The sequence below is a fragment of the Myiozetetes cayanensis genome, unplaced genomic scaffold (genome assembly GCF_022539395.1).
Source record: "Myiozetetes cayanensis isolate MyiCay16 unplaced genomic scaffold, myiCay2020 scf1, whole genome shotgun sequence".
In the NCBI taxonomy this organism is placed as follows: Eukaryota; Metazoa; Chordata; class Aves; order Passeriformes; family Tyrannidae; genus Myiozetetes; species Myiozetetes cayanensis.
Window position 1 is genome coordinate 12,764,884 of NW_026086604.1, and position 17,296 is coordinate 12,782,179.

General features: G+C 42.4%; 1 protein-coding gene across 1 annotated transcript in view; it reads left to right on the forward strand.

Annotated features, from left to right (window-relative positions):
* Positions 1-15,693, forward strand: part of EXT1 (exostosin glycosyltransferase 1) — a 175,815-nt gene extending 160,122 nt beyond the window's left edge. The window contains exons 5-11 of the mRNA XM_050305710.1: positions 2,466-2,598; positions 3,944-4,062; positions 4,718-4,813; positions 7,686-7,775; positions 11,402-11,562; positions 12,544-12,715; positions 15,229-15,693. Of these exons, the coding sequence (XP_050161667.1) occupies positions 2,466-2,598; positions 3,944-4,062; positions 4,718-4,813; positions 7,686-7,775; positions 11,402-11,562; positions 12,544-12,715; positions 15,229-15,414 (957 nt within the window). The 3' untranslated portion in view covers positions 15,415-15,693. The remainder of the gene's footprint in view (positions 1-2,465; positions 2,599-3,943; positions 4,063-4,717; positions 4,814-7,685; positions 7,776-11,401; positions 11,563-12,543; positions 12,716-15,228) is intronic.
* Positions 15,694-17,296: the final 1,603 nt, after the last annotated feature.

A 17,296-nucleotide genomic window follows, 5' to 3' on the forward strand; every position in this document is an offset into this window, starting at 1 on the left:
TGGCTTGGGCACTTTGAAAAGCAGCAATGATTAAGGCAATATGTGAACTTTTTGAAGTGTGAGGATGAGGGAGACAAAAATATTGGACGAATAATGCATTCCAAAAAGAAAAGGGAGATCTTGCCAGAGATCCTAATGCTTTTCTTCTCTTATTAAACTTCCTGTCATGCCTCATCATTAGAGACACCATGTAGTTGCTGTCTCCTCTGCAACATGTGCAACATTGTACACTCTATATTTTAATTCCTTGGTCCTCCATGTTATCGTTTTTACCTTTTTCTCTTTCTGCCAAGTTGTCTTTTGTCCCCTCTATTCCGACAGACAAGTTTCTTATGTAGATCAGGAGAATGATAAATTAGTGACCCATTTGTTAACTGTGATGAACCACCAAGGCTGGGTCCCGAGCCTGGAGCAGGACCACATTGGTGAGGTTTGTGTGCCTCCCGTGTACAGCAGGCTGTGTGTGCTCCGTGGCACCGGGGCCCTGCTCCACGCTGGAGCTGCGCTGGCTTCGGGCACACCGAGGCAGCTTTGAACAGGAGCCATGTGTTTCCCCTGCAGCCTTGTTGGCTACCAGCTCAGTGGAAAACTCCACCGTCTGTGAAAACCTCCTGACCATGTAAATTCACAGACTTCTCCTTATCTGACTGTGCCCCAGTTCTGAGAAAGCAGGAGGGAAGAGCTGTAGCATTTAGGCTTTGTGGTAAACACTGAAAAATATGTACTTTCTAGGTTCTGTCTTTTTTTAATGGCATAACTTGCAGATGGGCAAACAGCAGTCATTGTCTGTGGTTTTTCCTCTCCCCACCACCGTGTTGGAGACCTGACAACTGATATACCTAACTTACCAAACAGAAATATTCAGATACATTCTTGTCAGTGATAAAACTACAGTCCTGTTATTAAAAAAAAAAAATAAAACAGTTAAATTAACTTACTCATGTGAGTGAATTACTGCATATTAGCTATGGTAATTGGCTGCAGGCAACATTCAGACAAGCATGCACTCAACATCTGCCCCAGTTTAGCAGTACGTATATTGCCACCAGCAGTGGATTGTCTAGCACAATGTAACTGGTGTTTTAATCTTTTCTTGTCATGGCAATCAAAAATTCCAGGAAAACCACTGCTTGTGGCAACACTTATTCATGTTCTATATTGACCAAATGTCCCTGAACTCAGCAGCTTACAGAGTTTTGAACTTGGTTAGACTCCAACAACTGCTTTTGTACTGTTTGTGGTGAGTCTTTTTGCTTGCTTTTGGTTTTCCTACACTTCACTCCAGCTTCAGAGACATGAAGTTACACCTAGATAGGCCTATGTTAAGGCCAGACATGTTAGGTCAGGAGACCAGCATGTTCTTGGCACTTGAGCCCTGTGCACTGCCTGCCAGTTAAGTGAAACCTTCGGGCATCATAGAAGATGAGCTGCAGAAGAAGGCAAGGCATTCCTTAGCCAACCTGGGAGAAAATCCATTCTTCACTGCCCCCTGACCCTTTGCAGTGTCCCATGTCCACACCTGACAGCTTCTTATGCTCTGAGGGAAGGCAAATCTGTGAGAACATGTGGCTCAAGAGCATACTGCACTTTGGAGGCTGAACTCGTCCTGTTATAGCTTTCCACCACCTGAACCTTGTTATGTCTTTGCAGAAAGTTTAGGAAAGTTCCCATCAGTGTAAGAACCACTCTGGTTCTTGCAATCAGGCATCTGATGTGAGGCAACTGTAATTAGTTTCATAAATACATAATAATTGCATGAATTGTATGGCCTTGTAATTTTTTTTTTTTTTTTTTTTTTGGCTTGTGGTATTCTAGATGATGAAGTAGATGATCTAGCAATCTGTTCTGACCTTAAAAGCCTAGGAATCTATGTTTGTGACCCTCTACAGAGACAGACAGTAGTTGCCAAAGGATCTTTTTCTGCTTCATCCAACAAGGAACTATTGCAGAACTGAGACATGGAATCAGTGATGTATCTGAATGCTAATATCCCTTTATAATTAAGCAAAAACTAATAATTAGTGAAGCCTGATTTGCTGTAAGTCTTTGTGATTTTGAATGCTCTCATTATCTCCAAATAATACCTAGCTTTGTAATGCCATCTTCAAATAATTATCATCTGTGAGTTCTGGGTAGTAAAACTGACAATGAACTAATCAGGCTTACAACTGCTAAGATACTCTAATAGACAAAATATTTGACTTGAAATATAAAATGCTATAAATTGCGTGGTCCCCACGTCCAGGGAGACTGAAACCTATGGCATATGGCCTGAGCTTCTGAAGTGGTGTCAGAGTGTTCAGGTTCTGAGTCCTTTTTAGAGAGATCAAGGAGGAATGTCTAGTAATTTGTGTGCCTCAGCTTTTTGCAAAATGGGTGATGATTCCAGTCAACTGGAGTCTCTGAAGCTTCTACCAATGACTATGACAGTTTATCTAAAAATGATTACTTCTCTTGTTTTTCAGATTATTCAGGACAGAATATTTAAGCACATATCACGTAACAGCTTAATATGGAACAAACATCCTGGAGGGTTATTTGTACTGCCACAGTATTCCTCATATCTGGGAGATTTTCCTTACTACTATGCTAATCTCGGTGAGTGAATCCTTGCTATAATGTAGTAGCATTTGGAATTTCTAGTGGAAATTCGAAATTTAGTGTTTGAGTAGCATGTGCCAAGTGACTTGCCATTTGTTTCTAGTTAATGGTGCCTTTCGTTTATCCTGTCTCAGTCTTTCTTCCCTGCCCACTGTAGACTGGAATGTCTCTGACTCATCAACATGCATCATATGTCTCTCCCTTGCAAAGATTTTTTTAAAAAAATCTATGTCCCTTCGTACTTTTCAGTTGCTGGTAATGAATGCCTGAGTTGCTGATGCATTCATAGCCTGAGGGGACATAAGAGGAGTAGCTTTTTCCTTTCTTTGTTTATTCGTGCTTGGCAAATTGGAAAAGTGGTAATTTACCCATGACACTTGTTATTGGAGTGCACAGTTGGTATGGATTTATTCTCCATACTATGTGTCTTCATATGGATCCCACTAGAAGGAATGAATAGGGCTTAGGTTCACGGCTTTGTCCTGAAGCAGAGCTTGAACAATGAGTTCTGCAGGCGAATGTGCCTACAGGCTAAAGTGATCCTGCTTACCAGACTGCTGCTACTTTTGGCTCAGCCTGTGCCTCCCACTTCCGTGGATCTGTACTGCTCACCTACTAAAAATTCACAGTTACTGTGTTAAAAAGGGGAGAAGAAGATTTCTGTGGTAATTTTGATGAAAAATGACTGTGACCCCACACAGATGAATTTAGATGAGGTTGAGAGCAGTAATGAAGGGTAGACACCAGTAGGATCTGTTATTTCAGGCAGAAAAGGAAATCATAACGAGACTAAAATATCAGAATGGAAGGCAAGGATGCAAGCAGAATTATCAGCTCAGGAGGTAACTGAAGATGCATGTGGATGGGAATCAACGTAGAAAGATCAAAAATCTGACAGAGACTGTAATGGAACTGAGAAAACTGAACAAGCTTCTGGAAGTTGTGGAGATAGTCTGTAGAAAACATTGAGCATCCAGAGCCAGGCAGCAAAACAGAGCCTGCCTGTGTCAAGAAGGACATTTGACTGAACAAACTAGTTGTCAATATTATTTGTGGGACAAACTGGATGGAAGAAAGAGATTGCAGGACATCTTTGGAAATAGTGAGTAAGAAAAGGCAGTAATTCTCTTGGAGTCAGGTGTTTCAGAGAGTGTGGGAATTAATGGGAAGTGTGATCTCCTCATCTGGTAGCCTAGTATCTGAGATGAAGGGACATGGCCTAAAAAACATGGCAAGGTTTACATTAAGTGCAGATTGTTTTTTCCATCTCTGGAGCCCTTTAATATGTACTACCTTGGTTGGTTTTGTCTTTACTGAACACGTACGTGTCTCTTCACTTCAGGTCTGAAGCCTCTTTCCACATTCACTGCCGTTATCCACGCAGTAACTCCCCTGGTTTCCCAATCTCAGCCCGTGTTGAAACTCCTGGTTGCTGTAGCCAAGTCCCAGTACTGTGCACAGGTAAGCAGTGCTGTTTGGCTGTCAGTCACAACGGAGAAAAACCGCCCTGCCAGGAATGAAGAGCCTGGTGACTCAGCCCTGTTTCAACCCCCTGTTTCAATTCTGATGTTTCTTTCCTCCGAGATTTCTACTGTCTGTGACCTACATGCATGGGAAACAAAAATTCTGAGTATAATAGGAGTGGAATAGAGATAATAATTAAACCTCTTTGTTACATGAGACAGGTAAAATAATGACTGTACTTTAAAGATCAACATTGTGTGTGCTGCAAACTGCAAATGGCTGTCTGTGCCTCGAGAGCTGCTGTGTGATCTTCCTCCCAATGTGGCTCTTAGTCTTATCAGTGGAGTTTCACAAGTGGTTTTGCCTCTAATGAGAGCCAAAGTAAATCAGTGACATCTGTATGACCTGGCCAAGACAGAGGCTTCCCAAGTTCCTGTCCAGTCTATATTTGCCTGAGAGGATGTATACTGTAAGTAGTCAGGTTGGGTGAAATTACTGTAGGAAGTGTTACTTTTATACATATTTGTATCATTGCTTTTGATTTTGAAACTCCTAATTTGAATTTAACATGTCTTTCTGGAGATCTGAGACTTTAGTGTTTGGACTGCATTGCCACCAAGGTCTCTGATCATGGTCCAATACTCTCTTTCAGATTATTGTTTTATGGAATTGTGATAAACCTCTCCCAGCCAAACACCGCTGGCCTGCCACTTCTGTGCCTGTCATAGTCATTGAAGGAGAGAGCAAGGTAGGTGGAGGGAAGCATAGTAAAATGCTGCCTATATTCTCCAATGAGACAAGAATTTATTCTTCTGGCTGCTTTGGTGAAAGCTTTGTAGTTCCCAACTGTGTGACAGCTCCTTTCTATTCCTTAGCCTTTTGTGCCAGCTTGGTCACAGATTTGTGTTTCATGCATGAGCCCTATGCTCACAGAAGTCATCAGCAGGGGAATTAATGCCTTGAATCTGAGATTCACAGGTGGAACTCGGTTTTGAAATGTGGTCCCAAGAGTAGGTAGTGCTCCCCATCTGTGGAGATTTCTGCCTCTCTGCAAGTGCATGAAGGTAGTGATGCAGCTTTAGCATTGAGTCTGAACAGTCAGATGCAAGACTTGGGGGTCAGCTGTGAACTCAAAAGCAGAGGAAAGGATGAGAACTAGCCTTTGAAAAGTGCCTTTTCTTATGGTCTTGTGGGGTACTGCTGCCAGTGTTGGGATCCTACCATCAAAAAAAGAGGAAGGGACAAGTGACATTGAACACTTGTATGGGAGCAAAATCACCACATCATCACTTGCTGTGCAACACAAGTTTGTACTTTTACAAAGTCAAAACAGACAGCATCAGATGGGAAAAGAATGGTTTTTTTAACACCGACGTGGATGATTCCTTTATAATGAGAGAAGCAAAACTTGCCTCTAGACTCTGAAACAGATTTGGGCTGGTCCCCTCTGTCAGCTGGCTCTTGAGCTCTGCATTGGCAAAGGAAACTTTTTTAGTTGCTTTGGCTGTACAATCCTATTTTGAATTTATAATCCTCTCTTTGGTCTTTTTGCCCTGTCACTTTAACAAGAGGAGAGAGGGAGCCCTGCAAGGTTGGCAGCTAAAGGCTCTCACCTTAGCTAGCTCTGTAAACAGTATCAGGAGAGTTGCTACAGGGCCAAGAAAGGCTATAGTGATTTCTGAACCTTTTGATTGTTCTGGGTTTTTTTAATTTTCTTTTTGTAAAACTTGCAGAGGTGAAATGGAGGAGAAAATCTCTGACCAGTTCTCCAATATTTGTAGAAATTGGCCCCAGGCACTGTTTAGATTACAAATGAGTCTCCTGAGTACACAAAGGTGTGTTTATACTGGACAGTCTCTTCCCTCTAATATCCCAACGTATGCCAAATGGCTTTGTGCGTGGAAAGCTGTTTGTTTGGACAAAGTTTGCAGAGCCAGAGCAGCGTAGTTCAAAGGTTTCATAAAGGAACTGCTTTTAGCCTCCAGACTTAACTGAAACATACTGGCAGGCACATTACTCCGTGCAGGTGATCGCAGAGGTCTGCCTTTACCTAATCTTAACTCTTCCCCATGAAATCAAGAAATATTATCTCACCCATTTTACAAAAGGTAGCTTTAGCTATGAAACAAATACATGACTAGTCCCAGTCGTTGCACTATTTGACAATTTCACATGGTCTGTAAAAGATTAGGGGTGAGAACGCAGGTCTCCTGCCAGCTGTTTGCTCTGTTTTACCTTAGCATAAGCAAAGCAAAACCATCAACCTCAGCCAGATCACTTCTTGTGGCAGCCAGTGCCTCCCCAGAACAAGGCCATTGTAGCAATGAAGAGATAATCTCCAAACAGACACTGCGAACATTGTGATTATGGAGACAGAGCTTTCTCTGAGTCAAGGCATAGATTCCAAGGACTTGCTCCCAAACAGTGTCTGTTATTAGAGATGTGCAAAACTCCTCCATGTCCCTGTTTCCATACAGTGGTTTCCTCTTACTGCAGTTAACTTTTGTAGTGTTTTTTTTTGGCATAATGAATTTGAAAAGAAGTCTAGTAACTAGCCAGACTATTTTTCCTAGCAAATGAGGGAAACAAATTGTGTTGTGTCCTTTTTACATGAGTTTTCCAAAGGTGCTAATTAGTTTGTAAAAGAAACCATATAGATTTTCATTTCTTGCTGTTATCTTTTTGATCCAGCTTTCCCATCTATTTCCTGTTACTTTGAGGACTGTGCTGCCATATCTTTCAAAAGCTTATTCTGCATATAGGTTTTATATATATAGAATGGTTTGGGTTGGAAGGGACACCTCCCACACTCGACCAGGTTGCTCAGAGCTCATCCAGCCTGGCCTTGAATACCTCCAGGATGGGGCCTATACAGCTTCGTGCCTAGCTACCCTCACAGTAAAGAATTTTTCCTAATATCTAATCTAAACTTACTCTCTATCTGTTTGAAACCATTCCCTCCTGTCCTGTCACTCCATCTTTCTTGTGGGCTCCCTTCAGGTACTGGAAGGTCACTTAGAATGTGACTTTTTAAAAAGCTACAATATCTGTATAATTCTTGATGCAATTAAAACTCAATTGATACATATATTCTATAGCATATTCTCCTTTTTTGACAGGGAATGTTGCACCATCCTGATACCATAACATCCTTCACACACGGTCTGGGCTGCTTGGTTTCCCAGCTGTGTAGCCTTATGAATGCTGCAAAGTCCTTCTCAGTGTTTCACTATCTTTGATCCTCACACTCCATAGGAGAACAGAGGGACAGTCTTAGCTACCAGGGAAAATGTCCTCTCCAAAGAAGCTGTAGGTACATCTAATTCTCAGTACGGACCATTGCAGTTTGTCACAAAAGGAAAGCACCCTGCTCCAAAGAGGGAGGTCTTTTCAGAAATTACTCCTCAGATAGAAGGTGTAGGCTGAAGGCTGACTGCTGGGGTGACAAAAATGACACTCTTTCACTCTAGAGCTGAAGGGTCCTTTCCATCAGACAGAAATATGCCATGTACCTCAGACAAGAGGAAATAAGAGTGAGGAATAAAATGGAGTATTTACCTTGGAACAGAGTACTTCAAGTGATTTTTATTTCCTCCCCTTCCTGCCTTGGATACCCACAGGTTATGAGCAGTCGTTTCCTGCCCTACGACAACATAGTGACTGATGCAGTGCTAAGCCTGGATGAGGACACCGTGCTTTCAACCACAGAGGTAAGGGGCTCTGTCATGCTGGGAGCCTGCTTGGCTCCTGGGCTCAGCCTGAGCACAGCAGATATGGTCTTCTCCGGGCTTTGCCAGTAAGCAAACGTTACAAGATTTCCTGCCACCCTCCTCAAATTTAACGTGTTGCACTTGTTTCAGCAATGCTGCCACTGCCTGCCATCAGAGGAGCTTTTCACCCTGGTTAATTGGCTCGTCATTAGCATATGGTTCTTCCGCTCTTTATTATTTTAGTAACATAGCTGCAGGCGGGTGTAGGCAGCCAAGAGCAGTCGGCTTTAATATTCTGTTCTCACTTTTCTGATTGGGGTAGCTTCCCCCCCTCCTTTCATTATCAGTAGGGTGTAGGTGGAGAAGGAAGTGTTGTCAGCAGCAGGGGACTGCTATCGCTCTAAAAGACAGCAGTGCCACCCTAATGCAGGATTTCATTGAGGAGTGTTCCTTCACCATTGTGTCGGCCCATAAAATTGGAGATCTTTGCTAGTTTAGGTGCTCGAGTGTTTGTGCCAAGAGCAAGATAGCACTAAGAAAAGAAAAATACTGTAGAAAACCAATTTTTACAACTGGGATGAGTATTGATTTCTAGAACCTCTTCCTGAGAACCACAAGGGAAACTGATGACAGTTTACATAGAGTGCAATATTTGGGAAATACATTATTAATGATGGCCAGGGAATAGCTTGAAAAACTCGATTTTCTTTTGTTTTCCCTTTTTTCCCCCCATGTTCATGGCCATTCTCCTCTCCCCATTTCACCTTTATAAAAATGCCTTTTTGTCAGTGGTGGAGATGCTACCACTAGTTATATATCAGTGAAGAAATGTGTAACATTAATCTTCAGTCACTGCTATATACCCTAAGATGTTACTGAATTTGTTCTAAATGGATGAGATTGCAACTTTCCTGTATGGATGTTATGCTGTGGTTAGACTGCTGCAGAAAACGCCACAGTAGCCTTCTTTTGCTTCTCAAATGGAAGAAATAGTTGACATTGAACCTATTTCATACCAGGGTTACACCTTGATAGTTTCTGCTAGATAAGGAAGAATATGGCTGCTGTCAAAGCGCTTGTGTGCAAAGCCTTGCACAGCCCAATTAAAAAAAAACATTTATCCTAGGGCTGGAGTTCCTAAGCAGGTTGTTGCTCAGGATGAAGGGTCCCATCTCAGCTGCCTTGGGGGCTTCATTTTACTGAGGGGGGATTTACAGCAATCCAACCTGTGAATTCCATGAGGATTTGGGGCTTTGTTTTGTTTTAACTGATATTTATTTGTCATCCAAACTTTGACATTATTTAAGCTTCTGGAACACATGAAGTAAATAAATAGTGTTCCTCATTCGTCTTGGCTGTGTTTTACTCTAAACATTCTGAAATGCAAATATTTGTTGTTGTGTGAGACAACATAGATGTTTCTTTGTGGCTTCTTCCCTCCTGTGAGCAACTTGCAGTTGATCCTGTGTGTTTGTGCAGTGGCTATTTGCTTTATGAGCCCCATGGCCCTTGTGCTGTAGGCAGAACCAGCTAGCAGCTCTTGCCAGCACCTACCTTGCAGCTTTGGTGTGTCTCTGCCAGGGTGCCAGGGTCAGCAGCTCTCCTTGGAGGCTCTCCATGAAGAGCTGGTGGGCCTCCATTGCTTCAGTTCCCTCACTGTACCACTTATGCAAAAGTGGTGTGACATTTCCCTTGAAACTAGCTGCTCATGGGTGGCTGTTGTGGCAAAGCTTCAAGGCCCAGAGAAAGCAATTTATGAATGTGGTCAAACACAATCACATTCTCATTGCAAGGAGGAGTCACTAGGCACATCCTCTGGACTGTCCAGCCCTGGGGTAGTAAAGGTTTTCCATCCACGATGGAACGGCGCGAAATTGCTCTGTGACGGGAGCTGTTCCACATGCACAGAGGGATGTGTGCGTGGGACATAATTTGAAATCAGCACGGGTCAGTGATCCGGAGGTTTAAGAGACTTGCAGCTTGGTTGGATTTTCCTGCTGATCAGCTGAGAGTGGCAATGCTGCTGGAAATTATATAGGATGAGAACAGAGGGATTTTTTTCAATAAAGGGAGTTTTCTCTTAGGGTGGTTGCTTTAGTGTGCCTCCCTGGTACAAGGGCAGATAGTTGAAAGCACAAGAGAGGCCACTGAGTGCAGAAGCTTTATTATTAATTTAGTTTGAGATTCTCAGACTTCTCTAAAGAAAACAGATGTCACGTTTTATGGGAAAGGCCTTTATAGGGAAAAAAACCTCTTTAGTTCTTTCATGTGGTATTGATTTGGATGAGATCAGAACTATCACAACGGTAACTGGTTTGTGCACATTGTCTTTCTAGTTGGCCTCAGATTCCTTGAAACAACTTTAAAGAAAATATCCAATCCCTAACTTTGTGTTCCAGTCCATGTGTGACTCTTCTGTTTCATAAAAACACTTGTAAATGTGAGAAGTCTGACAGTAATCAACACGAAATGAGACTGTTCTCAAAGCAGCTATTTTTTATCTAACCTCTACACCCTTGACTTTGGCTGTGCTTTTGGAAGGCTCTTCAAACACTTTTGAGCAAGGTTTTAGGTCCCTCTGGTGCTGGAGCAACACAATGTGCAGTGCAGAAGCAAAGCTCTCCTTTTCTTGGGTTTGACTAGGACAATTAGAATCTCTTTCACTCATTTTAAAATAATTTTGTTCTAGCTTGAGCTCCAAATCTAAGATGAAGTGGAGGGACTGCCTACCAACTTTTCATTGTAGTTACCAAATTCTTTTCAAATATAATACTGACGAGGCTTTTGCAAACTGTCCCAGTCATCCCTTTCCTAGTACCACCAGGGTTTGTTTGGTGGGATCTTAGAATAGCAGTGTCCTGTCCCTTCTCAATTCTCAGAGATTTGAGTTATGAAAATAATTACATCAAGACAATATAATAGAAAAACACCATTGGCAGCAGTTGACATCCTCTTGTGGCTCTTACAGTAGAAAGCATTTTTCTTAAAGTTTAGGCTCCTGATGCCATTTAACTAAATGGGAATCTTATCTTTCTCTTTATTAAGCAATTATGTTGAACCTTTTCAATCATATAGACAGTCTCAAAAGTGTGACCAGCATAGTCTTCAAAACTCTCAAAACAGATGAAAGATATAAATGGACTCAGCACTGACTGCCTGTTTTAATCTCACTAAGCCACCTTTACAGTTTAGAGTGCTTGACTCTTGATTTTCCAAGCTTCATGTTAACAGTGCAGAAATGGTAGGTGAGATGCACAAAGACGTGCAAAAGTTTCAGTTTCCCACATGGCTGTTACCTCTCGGTATTGCATTGAAGTATAAATACATGCACCTACACCCATTCTTTCTGTAACTTGAAAAGGTTTGATATGTAAAGGGCAAGTTTGAAAATGTTAATGTAATGCTGTGATGCTCTAGACTCCCTTTAACAGGAACCATTAAAATGTGCATAATTATAGGGCAAAATGTCAAGCAGTCAGTTTAATTTACTGATGAATATATAGAATTAATGTTTTGCAACAGTTCCAAGATTCTGAATTGTGAATTAGTGGCAAGGTAATATTTTGTTTTGTTGACATTTGTTGAAACAGTTTTGGTATTCATTTGGCCTGTGCCTTTGTCCACAGGTGGATTTTGCCTTTACAGTTTGGCAGAGCTTTCCAGAGAGGATTGTAGGGTACCCTGCACGCAGTCACTTCTGGGACAACACTAAGGAGAGGTGGGGGTATACCTCCAAATGGACTAATGACTATTCCATGGTATTGACAGGAGCTGCTATTTACCACAAGTAAGAACCTGGAGCATCTGCTGTCCTCTTTTTGAACGGAACAAAATAGTAAAGAGGGGGGTAGGGTGGTGGGGTGTGAAGAACATTCTTCCGGGGAGGGTCAAAAATGGAAAGATAATAAGTGGGTCTACTTTTTATGGGGTAATAATTTAAGTTCTTGGTTTAGCTCTGGGGATCTGGTAATCATTATTGCGCTTGTTGGGTCTCTTTGAAGTCACTTGTGTTTTGAGGCAGTTGGACTGCTCTTTTTAACATCAGGAATTACACACTTCAAAGAGTTCCCGAATTCATTAAGATGCTCGGCTGAATGGCCTGTAGCATAGCAGAAAGGAGGTTACTTCCAGACCAGCTCTGGGTATGTGTTGGCTGACAGCTGCAGACTGCAAAAGTCTTCTGGCTACTCTAGAAATGAAGTACACTGGACACATCACAGCTCAGCATATTGCAGCATGTTGTAGAAACCCTCAGTTGTTAGGATTTCATCAGACCAAAGTGCTCTCTAGATTTTAGGAAAAAGTCAGAAAATAATCCACATCCCTACAAAGGAGAAGACAGGCCATAGGGGATGGCATAGGCCCAAAGGAGAATGATTTCAACAGTAAGAACAGTAGTAGGGCACTTTTACTAGAGTTCTTTCCAACTGAACAGTTTGGAAGGAAAAGGATTAATTCATCAGTGTTGTCCGTCACATTATAGCAATGTGGGGCTCTCTTTCCTGCTTCTCCTTTATCCTGATACTTGGGTCTTCATTGTTTCTTTCAACCCAGTTACAAAAAAGGTGTATGTTCTGTTTCTCCATGAACACTGTCTTGATGAGAAACTGATTTGTTTTCCCTTCTTGTTGGAGGATGAGACCAGAGAAGGGAAGTGGTGTGTTGGAAGTTGGCCAGAAAAGGTTGTGTCTGAGAAAGAAATTTCTTGGAGCTTGTGGTACCTGAAAGCCCAGTGACTTGTATTAATAACTCTGCTGTTGGTTTCCAGATATTATCACTACCTGTACACTCATTACCTGCCTGCCAGCCTAAAGAATATGGTGGACCAACTGGCCAATTGTGAGGACATTCTAATGAATTTTTTGGTGTCAGCTGTGACAAAATTGCCTCCAATCAAAGTAACACAGAAAAAACAGTATAAGGAGACCATGATGGGACAGGTATGTATTCACAGCATATTTTAGCAATTGGGATGCACTGATAATATAACGGGTTTGCTTCAGAGTTAGGCGTAGAAAGTGATACAATTCTGTTAAGTTTTTTTGCCATTTTTATTTTAGCAGAACTGTAAATAGGCTGTAAATATGCTTATTATAATGAGACAAAAGGAAAAAATGGCAAACATCTACTGTGGATGCTGCTTCCCTTCATAGTTTTCTCCCACAGTGTAATACACTGTGATTCCAAATTCCTGACAATTGTGGTGACTGAATTTCAGTTAAACTCTAGTTTTCTAATTAAATATTCTAGACCTAAGACCGAGCCATGGAATGCTAGAAGCAGAAGTAAATTCTAGAAAGGTTTTCTATTTTTTATTATAATTAATTAATATAATGTACCAGGCTGTCCCTGTGGTATTTTATATTATATAGTATGATTCAAGCACTGACATTGGACTGTCACAACAGAGGTAATTTGTGATATGTAAGCAGTGTTTGTCCCACAGACATGCCATCACTCACTAGCAGCCATGAAATGCTTGCTTTAGATCCTCTTCCAGCTACTGGATAAACCCTCTGTCTTTGCAGAAGTGGAAATACCTCTAGTAAAAGGGATACATGGTAACTTGGGGGCATTTGTCCTCCTACCCTGTGTGAGAGCAATGGGAGGAATAGGAAGTCCTGCAAAACCTGCAAGTCCTGAACAGCGTCCCATCTGTACTGCCATGGTGTCTGTGACTCTCGCTGAAAACAGTGCCATGATTACTGGGGGCAGGAGAAATAAGGGGCCCTCTATTTCCCCTCACTTTTCCTCCTATTGTCATTAGTTGAATCTTTGACTGGGGATTGGCCATGACAGTTTGTGAACTCCCTTATCTGTATGTCACTGCACTTTCACCTGAGGTATAGGTAGCATTCAGCAATTCTGACTCATCTGGGTGCCCAGGAGACCTTCTGCAAACAAGAAGGTCCCATCCAGAAAGTACCTATTGCCTCCAGTTTCAGCTTCACCTCTCCACAGGGCTGGGCTTTGGCTGTTTGGCAAAGCCTGAACACTCATTTTTCATCCTACAGCGTGGGTGACTCGAGTCAGCCATGAACTATAACTCTCTCCTAAAGACAAGTTGTTCCTGCAGCTTTGGGAAATGTAATGGACCATGTTCATAATTCCTTGAAAGACAAATAAAAAATTAACATAACCTCAGTGTTGTGACAGAGATTAATAGTCGTATGGAAATTCACTGTTAATGGCCAAAATGTCTGCTATAATCCTCCAGCAACAAGCTTTTACTTGCTCTTTAGTGGCTCAGTATAATCAGGAGGCTGTAATCAATGCACATTATAACCTACCACTTGAGCTAAACTGGACAGGCCTTGGACAAAGATCAAGTTTGATACCACAGTCATTTGGCAAGTCCTTGACTTTATCTGTTTCTTCATGTTTTAATTTACATCCTTTGACTTTATGAATCTGTATTTGTTTTTAAACTGTAGTGGAATCACAAACGCTATAGAGACATGCATAGGAAGTGGCACAAAAAACCTCTTAGGTTCTCAGCATTCATACTTTATCCTAAATAATAGTTTTATTATGTTTATAAATGTTCTTTAGGTACAGATAAAGAATAATGTCTTTAAAGCTGTTAGGGCGTTTTTTTCCTAAAGCTGCTGAGTTTCAATGGATTTCCTCAAGGATTACAGCTGCCCTGAACTTTTGAAAATCAGGCCACAATATTTTGCATATATGCAGTCAAAGACCTTGGGTCTTTTCCTTGGGTCAGAGTTTAACTTGATGTAGTGTGGAACTTCAGTTAATTTTCTTTGTCCATGAGACAATACTGTCGCATGCACTGGCCTTGGCCAGTGGGATTCCTGGAAGCACCCTGCTTTTCACTGCAGGATGTCTACACACATGAGTAATGCCAAGCACATAAGGGCTTCTGCTGAGCTCAGTTAAAAGCTGGTTGAAATTACTTGCGTATAAATTTCTGCAGATCTGGACTGCAAATGTGCAGTTTTGACCCTGAGAAACTGTAATAATTGTTTTCCTCCTATGGCTCCTCATGGGCAGCAGCTTGCCTGGGCTTGGGTGTGCACCTCTGCTGGAAAGAAGTGGCCTTCTTGTCTTTCCTAGTGGCTTCTAAGAACTTGTTCTATCTCTGAAATAACTGGAGGGTTTGAAAGAAAGAAGAGTTAGAGATGGGGTGAAATAGATTGTGACAAGCTATGGAAGGTCTGCTCATGGATATTGTGCTCCACATCAGGCTGGCTGATGCTTGAGCTCTGGTCATCACAGTGCACTACCCTCTGCTCTGTTTGGAAAGTCTGGGGTGTCTGGCTCACCACCGCTGGCTCTGCTGTGGGCAGTGTGTCCTTCCCCCTGTTTGAACCCCCCGAGCAGATTTCAGATGCCACAGAGCCACACGCTCCTGAGCCCCGGCACAGCACCTGCCCTTCTTGCCATCCTGTTGTGTGGGGGCTGATGTCTGATCTCTGCTCTCCTCTCCACACAGGCATCCCGGGCCTCGCGCTGGGCCGACCCCGACCACTTCGCCCAGCGGCAGAGCTGCATGAACACTTTCGCCAGCTGGTTTGGCTATATGCCGCTGATCCACTCGCAGATGAGGCTCGACCCTGTCCTCTTTAAAGACCAGGTCTCCATCCTGAGGAAGAAGTACCGAGACATTGAACGGCTCTGAGGAGCGCTGCTGAGGGGGCCGAGCTGCCCTCCGCCAGACTGTGCCGCCGACAGCAAGCGCCCGACCCCGCACGCGGCGTCCTGGCCCCGGGGCGCGCCGCTCGCTCCGGACTGCGCCAAACCGCCCAGCAGGCTGCTGTCGCTGAGACTAGGTCGTGTACAGTTTCATTATGGAACATTAAATAATTATTTTTGAAATGATTGCTATGCAGGTTTAAACTTTTTTAATGATCAAAAAAAAAAAAAACTATTAAAAACGGAGTTCTTTCTTTAATCAAAATTGTGTTGGTTGTGAATATTTCAGAGCTGCCATTTCTTTCTTTCATGCATTTGATTGTCAATGCAATTTTCATTCCTTTTCCCCTGCACAGTTAAACGCTGGAATCTCATGGGGAGAAAATGCATCAGGTTCAGAAACAAACTGAGCACAAGTAGGACAGAACCGAAGTATTAACATTTCTCATTTACTGCTGACTTTTTAATTTTTTTCCTGTTTTCCCCAAGCCAGTAGCAGCCACTGCAGCTAAACTCCTTTGGACACATGGAAAACTGGAGAACCCCCAAGGAACCAGAGGAAAGGGTAGATCCTTCTGGTTGAGGACCCCATTTTTAAAGGCAATCAGCCTTGCCTTGAAGGGAGAGAGGAGCATTATTATGGAGGAGCAAACCAGTGACATGGAGTGCAGGGACACGTGTGCACAGCAGGGCTGCAGTGCCAGGTGTGTGTATTGTGGTGGCAGAGGCGCGTCCAGAGTGTCCCTGTCCATGGGTGGCTGAGCACCCCAGGGACAGTCAGCACAGCCAGCTGTTGTCATGGTCATGTGGGACACCCAGAGCCTGTGCAAGTCCCTGCTGCTGGGGGCAGTGGTGCCACTTGGTCATGGCAGCTAAACTTCTAGAAGTAGCTTTTTTCTGAGGGCAAAAGAGGTGTTGACAGAAAATAGGAAAGCATGTTAGTGCTTGCAGTGCAGGAATTTGGCCTGTAAGAAACTGGTTTATTTGAAATCAAAGCATGGGCTTCTCCTTCTCTGTTTTTGTTTTCCTTTTTTTTTTTTTTTTTTTTGGAAGTGCAAATATATGGAGAAATTCACTCTTGGAGGTCTGACACCTGAAGTAAAGTGTATGGTTAGACACTGGTTACTGCAGCAGTGGGTACCCCCAGGTATGCTTGGGGCAAGGTAACTCACACAGAAAACCTGTCCCTGAAATACTAGTGCTGCTCACACTCCAAAATGGTTTTAGCATTTCAAATATAAGTATTTTTAAATTTAAATATTCCAGTTGTTTATTTCTCTGTAGTTCTTTACTTATTTATATGTTTCTTTACATTGAAGTATGAAAACAAAAGCAGTCATTTGTGTCAGGAAGATGCCATTCCAATTTGATTAGAAAATAAGCACTTTAAAAATGTTTTGAACTTCACATTTTGATGGGGTGCATTTGGGGTGCTCTGTAACTAATCACTACCCCCAAGAGCTCTGTTAAAGTCGCAGCAAGAGGTTTTAGTGCCGATGCCCAGGAGACCAGCAAGCCTTTCTATACCTCATTCCTTTGTAAACAGGCAATCTGGTAGCAGGGATGAAGAGTAGTTGGACCAGAATTTTCACCGATTTCATTCAGGCTCAGGCACCAATTTAATATGCAGCTTTAAGCAACTCCCATAACCAGGGCATGCCTCAGTTTCCACCTTTGTAAAAGTAATAGCAACTGGTTGTAGAGAGAATGCTGTGAACCTTAAATACTTTCTGTTGCTATTAAGATCAGAATCCCTAAATGGAAAGTTGCTTTAAAAGTGCAAAGTGCACAATGCTAAATGTTTGTATGCAACTTGACATGTAAAGACTTGCAGAGAGTGCTTTGCTTTGCACATGTATTGCAATATT